Genomic DNA, 11470 nt, shown 5'->3' with positions numbered 1-11470 from the left:
CAATAAATAATAAAATCATCTTAAAAAAAAAAACCATACAGGTTGAAACGCCACAGGCACACACAGGTGGCATCTGCTGCTTGCTAGCATCTTAATTCTTAAAGACAGAAAACTAGTGATGAGAAACAAGTTTCTTCAGCTCAGACAGTGTACAGATATAACTCAAGAACCAATGCTATATTAATTATCGGGAGGCAGGAGCCACATTGCTCACACATAAAGATTCAATTGATCATCACGCAGCTGCAGCTCATGTGTTCCCAGCGAAAACACTAGACAATAGAAGGGGAGTATGGTGCACCACAGCTCAGGCATATATTTATCTTACTCATATCTAGCAGTTATTAGCCAATTAGAAAGAAATATGTGCTTGGCAATATTATAATTAAACATACATGTCCCGATTATGATTGGTGAATATACACATGTTATAGATTACAGCATCCTAATTAATAGTTGTGAATGGACACAGATAACTCCTAAACAAATGCATTCTTTAGATGGGTATATGTTAATTGCTTGGAGGATAAGCAAAGGTATAATGGGGGCGATTCTCCGATATTGAGGCCAAGTGTTCACGCTGTCGTGAACGGCGTCGCTCCAGCATCCTTACGTGGCGCCAAATGGGCGCCGTGCCAACCCGCACATGCGCAGTTGGGGGCAGCCCAATCCTGCGCATGCGCAGTTGGGCCGCGCCACCCTGCGCATGCCTGGGGAACGTCTTACACACGCCGGCCCTTCACCAACATGGAGCCGGTGTTCTGGGGCCGCGCGCGGAAGGAGATAGGCCCGGGGGGGGGTAGGCCCCGATCGCGGGCCAGACCCCATCGGAGGCCACCTCGGTGAAGGAGCCCCCCTCTCCCCCTCACAGGCTGCCCCGCTAGCGTTCCCGCAGAGTTCCCGTCGGCAGCGACCAGGGGTGGATGGCGCCGGCAGGAACCTTCTGTGTCATAGCGCCCGCTCGCCCCATCCGGCCGGAGAATCGCCGCTCGCCGGTTCTCCGAGCGGCCCGGTGCAAATCGCGCGCCCCTGGTTTCCGGGGGTGGGAGAATCGCGTGCAGGGGGTTGGGGCGGCGTAGCACGATTCGTGCGGCACCCCGGCGATTCTCCCACCCAGCGTGGGGGAGGAGAATAGTGCCCAATTTCTCTGTATTTTCTATGATCGAAGAGCTGGAAAGCCACCTAATGGATGCTTAGCTCCCCTGCTACAGCTTGAATAAACGTCTTGAAATTCTTCAACTGAAATTCCTGAGTGTCGTCTGGTCATTTAGGTAGTGAGAAATGCTATAGTTGAATAGGTGAGAAACTCCCACAGCAGGGGGCATCTGGAAATGCTGTTGGGTGGGTAGGGTGGTGATGCACAATCAATACTCTAGCGACGACGAGGAGTCATGTCGATTCAGCTTTAATCAGATAGAACTGTACCCAGCAGCGATGTTACAGAAGTGAAGTATGCTGGGACTGCATCGGTTCTTATACCCCGCCTCTCAGGGCGGGGCTATGTACATTACCCAATGGTAGACCCTGCGGTCTAGCCAGTGGTGATTCACCTCTCAGGTACTGCACTACCTGGTATTACCACAGGTGGTGAGGTTAGGTTTGACTGGGTTGGGAAGGGAGTCAGATGGTGAGGTTGGGTCAACAGTGAACAGAGAGAACAGAGAACAGTACAGCACAGAACAGGCCCTTCGGCCCTCGATGTTGTGCCGTGCATTGTCCGAAACCAAGATCAGGCTATCCCACTCCCTGTCATTCTGGTGTGCTCCATGTGCCTATCCAATAACCGCTTGAAAGTTCCTAAAGTGTCCGACTCCACTATCACAGCAGGCAGTCCATTCCACACCCTAACCACTCTCTGAGTAAAGAACCTACCTCGGACATCCCTCCTATATCTCCCACCCCGAACCTTATAGTTATGCCCCCTTGTAACAGCTACATCCACCCGAGGAAATAGTCTCTGAACGTCCACTCTATCTATCCCCCTCATCGTCTTATAAACTTCCATTAAGTCGCCTCTCATTCTCCTTCGCTCCAAAGAGAAAAGCTCTAGCTACCTCAACCTTTCCTCATAAGACCTACCCTCCAAACCAGGCAGCATCCTGGTAAATCTCCTTCGCACCCTTTAAAATACTTCCACATCCCTCCTATAGTGAGGTGACCAGAACTGCACAAGTGGATGATTCAATCAAATTTATTATTAAATATGGTAAAACAGTTACCCCCCCCCTTAAATTATCCCAAACAACAATAACACTCCCAAGATTCTTAACGCTACCCATGCCGATGAACTCAATCGAGCTGCGGCTCTAATTCTCTGAGTTTCGGTTGTCTCAGGGCCTTCGACCAGGAAGATGGGTCTCGCTCGCTGGCTCTAAAAGCCTCTAAGTCGAGTAATACGTACGGGATGGGGGTGAATTTGGGTGGTGAGGTTGGGTCAGGTTGGGGAGGTGAGGGAGAGTTGCGGCAATCAGGATGGAGTCAGGGGTTCAAGGAGACAGAATCAGGTGGTGACGTCAGGTCAGGTTGGGTGGGGAGGCTTGGGGTTAGGCGGGTTTATCAGGCATCCAAGAGAGCAATTAGGGGTGTCAGTTGTACAGGCACTCAGGCATTAGGGTAGGGTTTTTCTGTCTAACATTTCCTGGGTTACTATAGGGAACTGTCCGAAGTCTCTGAACCTAACTCAAAGTTGGAGGCTTTTTCTGAGGGTCCTGGGGAGGAGAGGTATTGCCCATCAGAGGGTCAGACTTCCCGGGCAATCCCCACCAATTCTGCGCTTTCAAAGGGGTCCCAACATGTATCTTATGAGGTCTCAGATGATCCGGAGCCTGGAAGGTCTCGTCATATCATTTTCAGAACTGGGGCGAAATTCTCCTGAAACGGCGCGATGTCCGCCGACTGGCGCCCAAAACGGCGCCAATCAGATGGGCATCGCGCCGCCCCAAAGGTGCGGAGTGCTCCGCATCTTTGGGGGCCAAGCCCCAACATTGAGGGGCTAGGCCGGCGCCGGAGGAATTTCCGCCCCGCCAGCTGGCGGAAACGGCCTTTGTTGTCCCGCCAGCTGGCGTGGAAATGACATCCCCGGGTGGCGCATGCGTGGGAGCATCAGTGGCCGCTGACAGTTTCCCATGCATGCGCAGTGGAGGGACTCTCCCCCGCCTCCGCCATGGTGGAGACCGTGGCGGAGGCGGAAGGGAAAGAGTGCCCCCACGGCACAGGCCCGCCCGCGGATTGGTGGGCCCCGATCGCGGGCCAGGCCACCGCGGGGGCACCCCCCGGGGCCAGATCGCCCCGCGCCCCCCCTAGGACCCCGGAGCCCGCCCACGCCGCCTTGTCCCGCCGTTCAAAAGGTGGTTTAATCCACGCCGGCGGGACAGGCAATTTATCGGCGGGACTTCGGCCCACTCGGGCCGGAGAATCCAGCGGGGGGGCCTGCCAACCGGCGCGGCGCGATTCCCGCCCCCGCCGAATCTCCGGTGCTGGAGACTTCGGCAGCCGGCAGGGGCGGGATTCACGCCAGCCCCCGGCGATTCTCCGACCCGGCGGGGGGTCGGAGAATGACGCCCCTGGTCCTAAAATACAAAATAAACCTAACAGTTAATTCAAAAGATACAAAATATCAAATGGTTACTGCTCAGGAAGCAGGTTACGTGGATTGGCCATTCTAACTTGCCCTTAGTGTCCAAAGATTACGTATGGTTGCGGGGTTAGGGCGGGGGAGTTGGCATAGGTAGAGTGCTCTTTTGGGGGGTTGTTGCAGACTTGCTAGTCTGAATGATCTCCTCTGCACCATAGGAATTCTATGAATCTGCCCAAAAGTGCAGTAGTTGCCTCCTCCTTCAAACATTCATGGAACATACAGTGCAGAAGGAGGCCATTCGGCCCATCGAGTCTGCACCGGCCCACTTTAAGTCCTTACATCCACCCTACCCCCGTAGACCAGTAACCCCTCCTAACCTTTTGGACACTAAGGGCAATTTAGTATGTTCAATCCAACTAACCTGCACGTCTTTGGACTGTGGGAGGAAACCGGAGCACCCGGAGGAAACCCACGCAGATACGGAGACAACGTGCAGACTCCACACAGACAGTGACCCATCGGGGAATTGAACCTGGGACCCTGGTGCTGTGAGGCCACAGTGCTAACCACTGTGCTACTGTGCTGTCCCTCCCCTGCCGATTCTTTTCTGAGGTTATTTTTCAACTGTATAATTTCATCGACTGTTGAAATGGTTCTGCTCTGATTCTTTTCTGAGACCAGATCCTGACAGCCCCTCACCAACCCACCTCGTCACCATCCAGATCCCTCCTCTCATCCTTGATGCTCACCATGTACAAGTTTCCATTCCTCCAATCACTCTCCTGCCTCCCCCTTTAATGGTGGGGCCACTGCCATTGTCGCTAGCACTGTCCTCCCCGAACCTTTTTCTGTCAATATCCCTACGCCTCATGTCAAATTCATCTCTCCTATCCTGCCGCCCTCTGTACAGTAATCAAAAGGGATGACCTCCATGAGACCATTGAATGCCCCCCCTCTTACTTTTCAGTTCCCCATTTAAATGCTCAGTTTCCTCCCCTGACCGCAACAGTGCCATCTGTGACCCAATACAAAGCCGCCAACCCTCAGAACTCAAAATGTGTGAGGGACTGATCACTCCTTGCACACCATGCTGTGCATGACCAACACAGCACCAACAGATCTTCACCTCCTTGGACCCAGTCAGGCATAGCCTTGTAGCTTGGCGTACACTGCCCCAGAACTGCCTTTAAATTCTGGCCTCAACACTTCCCCAGGACATGCCTCACACTTAACCTCCCATCTTGCTTTCATCGCCCCTGTACCAAAGTCATGTGCCTCTGTCCACCCCTTCCCTCCTGTTCTCCAGTTAAGTGTCTGCCTATCACCTCTTCCCTTCCCATGCGTCTTGCCAGCGCAGCCTTGCACAGTAGTCGGAGCAGCCACGAGAGCAGTGTGGTGAAAGGCAGTGAACACTACATGTACAAACCTCAAGGTGGTGTGTGAAGAGCAGTTTGCCATTCATAACCAGTCATGAATCGACTGGTCTCATTATCCGCTGGTGGGGCAATTAGATTGGGAGCGCGAATGTGATTCCAGTGAGCTGGGCTTTTAATCAGCATTCATGAGATGAAAAGGGATGAAACCCCACCCACCATGAAAGCCTGGAGGGAAAGTTCCACTTAGAATCATAGAAACATTACAGTAGAGAAGGAGGCCATTCAGTCCATCTTATCCATGCTAGCCAAGGACACCCAGGTGGCTTTTCTAATCCCACCTTCCTGCACCCAGTCCATAACCTGTATCTTGCAGAACTTAAGGTGCAGATCCAGATACTTTTTAAAAGAGTTTAGGGTCTCTGCCTCCACCACCAACTTAGGCAGCACATTCCAGACACCCACCACCCTCTGCATAAAAAGGATCTTCCTCATGTCCCCTCTACACCTTCTGCCACTTATCTTGAATCTATATCCCCTGGTACTAGAATTCTCCACCAAGGGAAACAATTGTATGTCCACTCTATCTCTTCCCCTCATAATTTTGTACATCTCAATTAAGTCATCCCTCAGCCTTTTTCATTTCAAGGAAATTAACCCCAATCTATCCATTCTCTCCTCGTAGCTACACTTTTCTAGAGACTTTCTTATAATGTGGTGACCAGAACTGCACACAATACTCCAGTTGTGGCCTCACCAGTGTTCTGTACAATTCCAACATTATATCCTTACTTTTATATTCTGTACCTCTGCCAATGAAGGAGATCATTTCATATGCCTTCTTTACAACTTTCCCTACTTGAATTGCTACCTTTATGGATCTGTGTACTTGTACGCCAAGATCTCTTACTTCATCTACCCCTCTTAGTATATTGTCATTTAATGTCTACTCTCTATAACTGTTTGACTTCCCTAAATGCATGACCTCACACTTCTCTGTGTTAAAATCCATCTGTCCCTTTCCACCTTACCACCCACTCCACCAACCCATCTATATAGTTTGCGGATTATAGGTATCCTCTACACTGTCCACCACTCGGTTAATCTTTGTGTCATCTGCAAATTTCCCAAACGTGTTCCCCACATGCATGACCAATTGTTAATATATAACACAAACAGTAAGGGCCCCTTATTTCTCTGGCAGAGGAAAACAGACTTTTGTCATCACGTCAAATGTTGTTCCCCCGCCCACCATGATTCCTGTCACTGGCGAGACCAGATAATTCCTCCCCTGGTCTCCATAATTGATTGTCGTAAAAACCCATGTGGTTCACTACTGCTCCTCAGGGAAGGAAAGCTGCTATCCCTTACTTAGTCTGACTTATACGTGGCTCCAGAGCCACAGAAAATGTTGACTGACATCTGAAATGGCCAAGCAAGTCATTCAGTTCAAGGGCAATTAAGAATTGGCAACAAATGCTGGCCTTGCTAGCAATGGTCATATCCCGTGAAAACGTTTTTAAAAAGCTGATGTGAAAAATGAGGGAGTGGAGAATTTGAATGAGGTAATGATGATCTGCTGATTATGCAGCCCCAAAACATCAAAGTATTTGTATACATGTAACGCTTTGTCAAAGTGACAAGCATTCACCTATTTTATACCTGTAAGCAAAAAAAAAAACCATAAATAATCAGTGACGTCCAGTTTATAACAGCACAGCAGAGTTAATAGTTGAACGTTTTTGTCTATTCCACTTTGAGAATAGCTGTAGTCTCATTCTTTGTTTCTCTTTTTAGCTACAGGACAATCAAAATGACATGAAAGCAAAACAAGAAGAACCAATCGCAATCTACTGCTCTGAATAATGGTGTATTCTGTGACACATTTCAATTCTCGGTCTGTTTTTGATGATGTGTGCCTGAGATTGTTTGAAATAACAAAGGTCACCTCTGCAATGGCCTCTCAAACATATAAATACTGAGCACTCAGAGCAATAATGTGTCAGTCTCTTGGTTTTCTAACTGTGAGCACAAAATGGGAAAGGTAAGGTTAACTCTCATATTTTTCACCTTATCAATAATTGTTTGGAAAATGCAAGGACTACATTTCATCTTCTTTCCTCACAGGTCATCTTTTACGAGGACAGGAACTTCCAGGGTCGGCACTATGAGTGCAGTAGCGACTGTGCTGACCTGTCCCCTTACTTCAGCCGCTGTAACTCCATCCGTGTTGAGAGTGACTGGTGGGTGATGTATGAGAAACCCAATTACATGGGATACCAGTACGTTCTGACCAGGGGAGAATATCCTGACTACCAGCGCTGGATGGGATTCAATGACAACATCAGGTCATGTCGCTCTTACCCACACGTGAGGAATACATTTATGACCTTGTTAGACATTAATGCAACTGATTTACTTTTGTAATTGTCTGTTTATCTGTTGTTAATTTAGTAAATCAAAATTAATTTGTCCAAATGTTAACGCCAAATCGAAGCTGTAGCTACAACAGTTGGCCTACACTGCAGGATTCAGGGTTTGCCTTCAGGGTGGTATTGATGGAAAACTAATGGAACTGCAGGATATACCAGTTGGAGCAAGGGTAGATTTCCATTAATCTTCCATAGAAATTACAGGGACTAATCTCTGAGTAAACGTCCAATGAAATATGTCCTGAATTAAACAAGTTCTGGAAAGGTGAGGGAAATATTCAGCTCCTTAACATCATCATAGATGTAGTTGACACTATTTGTGGAGTAAGATATGGGAAGAAATCCATAGATTTTCTGGGTGATGCTTCAAAGACTGGTCAAATAAACCCTCTTGCCGAGTTCATGTATTTTGCTCACTAATCAGCTTTGATCTCATGAATGGCAACAGAACAAGCTGCAGGGTCTCAGTGAGCGACTCCTTTCCTGAACTTCCCATTAAATACAAGTACTGCTGAATGTCAAATCAGTATTCAGAGATCCGATTTTCCTTTTCTAATCCGTAGGGCAGTCCAGAGTGGGATTTCGATCTCAAACCTTCTAGTTCATACTTGTTAACAATAAGAACTTCCACCGAATATTTGATAATATTGATGAAACTTTCAAATTGTAATTGCCAGCAACTGATAACCAACGAGAAAATTCTGGAAATACACACGAGGTCTGTCAACATCTGCAAGCAGAAATGAAAGATTACTAAAACCAGAAGATGCCAAAAAAAAACCCAGTAGGTTCAACACCTGCGGAGAGAGAAACAGAGTTAGTGTTTCGGAGTTCCAAAGAAGAGTCATATTGGAATCAAAATGTTTCTCTCTTCAAAGGTACTGCCAGACCTGCTGAGTTTTTCCGGCACTTTCTGCTTTTATCACAGATTTGCAGCATTTTCTTTTGAGCATGTTTAATGCTTTGGGTGGAGAATTTTCATCAAAGTTGCAGATGAATTTCCTGATATTACAAAATGACCCTTTGCAATAATTTTTTTGAATGTTGTGTAGACATATTTCTACCCTGCCTGCCACATGTCTCATTTCTTTCTATTACAGTACCGAGGTGGAAACTACAGAATGAAGATTTACGAGAGGCCTGACTTTGGAGGACAGATGATGGAATTCATGGATGACTGTCCATCTGTCTACGATCGTTTCCGTTACCGTGACATCCACTCCTGCCATGTGATGGACGGTTACTGGACCTTCTATGAACATCCCAACTACAGAGGCCGACAGTACTTCATGAGACCCGGTGAATACAAGAGATACAGTGACTGGGGCGGCTACAACTCAACTATCGGATCTTTCAGGCGCATGAGGGATTTCTAATCGCTTGTTGAAACCTGGATTTTGTCATGCTGAAATATTATGAAACATAATAAATGTGCCATAATCTGAACTGATTTCCTATTTTGGATTCTGTTTCCGTGTCTCTGCTGCTACAGACAGTTTATAACTGGGGGAGCACAGTAACTATAGAGAAATAAATGTTGATTTTAAAATTGGATGTAAAAAAAATGCATAACAAGCAATATTAATGTTCTTTACTTCAGTTATTTATTCAGACAGCTATGATAGCTGCAGTAATCGTGTTTCATACTAAATATGGTGCTGAGTATTTCCAACATTTTCTGTTTTTAATACAGACATTTCCAGGCACATTGGCAAAACTTCATTAACACTCTTATTTAACTTGTTCAAGATTATTCTCTGAAATCTTCATTTAAAAAGGTTTATTAGGCCACCATATCAAACACTTGCCAGGAATCATGAGGGGAAAGAACTCTGTCATCTTGGTTGGGGTCCCCTTGTACTGGACAAGGAATGAAGCGCAGTCATGAGGCTGGTGGCACAGTGGTTAGCACTGCTGCCTCACAGCAGTAGGGGCCCAGTTTTGATTCTGGCCTTGGGTGACTCTGTAGAGTTGTATGTTCTCCCCGTGTCTGCTCCGGTTTCCTCTCACCCCAAAGATGTGCAGGTTACATGGCTTGGTCATGCTAAATTGCCCCTTAATGTCTAAAAGGATAAGTGGGGTTACGGGGATAGGGTGGGGCGTGGGCCTAGGTCGGCTGCTCTCTTAGAGGGTCAGGGCATGACTCGATGGGCCAAATTGCCTCCTTCTGCACTGTAAGGATTCGATGATTCTGGATTCTATGATCACCAGCTGTTGCGGGAGAGTGTCATAGGGTGAGGCGGTGACTGACGGCGTTCCTGCTCTTGACCACCTTCACCAGAACCTCGAGTGCTAGTTCTGAGAAGCTGTGCATTCTATCATAGAATTTACAGTGCAGAAGGAGGCCATTCGGCCCATCAAGCCTGCACTGGCCCTTGGAAAGAGCTCCTTACATAAGGTCACACCTCCACCCTAGCTCTGTAACCCAGTAATCCCACCCTCACCTTTTTTTGGACACTACGGGGCAATTTAGCATGGCCAATCCATCCAACCTGCACATCTTTGGACTGTGGGAGGAAACCCACGCAGATACAGGGAGAACGTGCAGACTCTGCACAGACAGTGACCCACACTGGAAATTGAACCTGGGACCCTGGAGGTGTGAAGCAACAGTGCTAACCACTGTGCTACTGTGTCACCCCGTGGGCCTTGCATCATCAGACGTAGCTGTGTGCTAGGCAGAGTACTCCACACTGTCTGTGGAGTTGAGTACAAGCAGTTCACATATGCAGCACCAAAAGCATTGTTTCGAATCAGCACTTGAATGGTAAACCTGCAGGCATCTAGTCCAGCACCTTCAGGCAGCTTGATATTATGATAGTAATTAATAATAATAATAATAATAATTGTCTATTGTCACAAGTAGACTTCAATGAAGTTACTGTGAAAAGCTCCTAATCGCCACATTCCTGTCAGTGCCTATTCAGGGAGGCTGGTATGGGAATTGAACCCGCACTGCTGGCATTGTTCTGCAGCTGTTTAGCCCACTGTGCTAAACCAACCCCTAAGTAGGGCTACTATTGTGTCCTAACTCCAGACCTTCAGGTTAACAAGTTTTATTGACAGAGATTCCATTTAGGACCTGTTTTTTTTTGCCCCTCTATCAAAATAGTCCTACTATTATCCTCAGTGATGTTCTGCTCATGTCCTGATGCACTGATGGGAAATGTGTAAATGCTGCATGAGTCTCACCATTACTTGTAGCTCTGTAAAAACATCTCCCTGTGAGATATAGTAGGGATAACTAGTCTAATTCAGGATGATTAGATAGTGAAAAAAACCATCAGATGTTTGTGTAGTGACCCAATCAAATCAATTTGAATGTTGTCTAAGGAGAGTCTGACTGAGGCACCAACACTAAAAACGCTCCATTAAGACTAGCCGCTTGGATATGCTGCAGGCAAATTAAATATCGACCAACTCTCAGATTTAGAATGTCACCAGACTGATCCTATGACTTTAGAGAAAATTGCTTCCAAGGACTTTTGATTATCCACAAGTGTTGAGTGAAACATTTAGAAGAGGCCCTCCGCATAACTGGGTGACAAACACACAACTGGGAAGTGACAGCAAAACCCATGAGGACTGAATGGAGTTATATTGTGGGTTATGGAAGAGGTTTCCCATTGCCTTGCCAATCATGGGTCTGGCAGTAGAGCTCATGGTGAATTTTTAAGGTGTGCTGTGCAATAGTGCAGTGGGTGGAGAGTTGGTGGCCGGATACTCCATGACTGACGCCTACTGTAAAGGACTAGATCTCCTTCTGGTTTCCCATGCTCCTCTTCCACCTTAGCATATTGATTAGCTCAAGAGTTACCCTATGATTGTGGGTATTCTATGAGCCTTGATTTCCCCATTCTAGATAGACCCGTCCTGTCTTTTAGTGTTATTCATAATTGGGAGAGCATTGCCGGAAATACCAATGGTCTCTGGCCCATGGACCAGAGGTTTTGCCAGTTGGTGATGCCAGAACTGCACTAACGGCATAAGTAGTGTGGCTGGATCAAAATCCTAGAACTGCCTTCCTAACAGCACTGTGGGTGTACCTATATCACATGCACTGCAGCGGTTCAAGAAGGCAGTTCACC

The 11470-nt window shown here is 47.4% G+C and overlaps 1 protein-coding gene across 1 annotated transcript; it reads left to right on the top strand.

Annotated features, from left to right (window-relative positions):
• Positions 1-6738: 6738 nt before the first annotated feature.
• On the top strand, positions 6739-8828 carry LOC140393342 (gamma-crystallin S-1-like). The gene is made up of 3 exons (XM_072479703.1): positions 6739-6994; positions 7078-7320; positions 8483-8828. The coding sequence occupies exons 1-3, from the start codon at positions 6986-6988 to the stop codon at positions 8756-8758; spliced, it is 528 nt and encodes a 175-aa protein (XP_072335804.1). The 5' UTR covers positions 6739-6985; the 3' UTR covers positions 8759-8828.
• Positions 8829-11470: the final 2642 nt, after the last annotated feature.

Source organism: Scyliorhinus torazame, chromosome 2, assembly GCF_047496885.1.
Source record: "Scyliorhinus torazame isolate Kashiwa2021f chromosome 2, sScyTor2.1, whole genome shotgun sequence".
NCBI classification, from domain to species: Eukaryota; Metazoa; Chordata; class Chondrichthyes; order Carcharhiniformes; family Scyliorhinidae; genus Scyliorhinus; species Scyliorhinus torazame.
This window is presented reverse-complemented; position numbering and strand designations above follow the sequence as displayed.

Bases quoted from the DNA above. Each gene is read 5' to 3' on its own strand.
- LOC140393342 (XM_072479703.1), top strand. The intron at 7,321-8,482 runs GTGAGGAATACA...TTTCTATTACAG, and splicing joins CATGTCGCTCTTACCCACAC to TACCGAGGTGGAAACTACAG.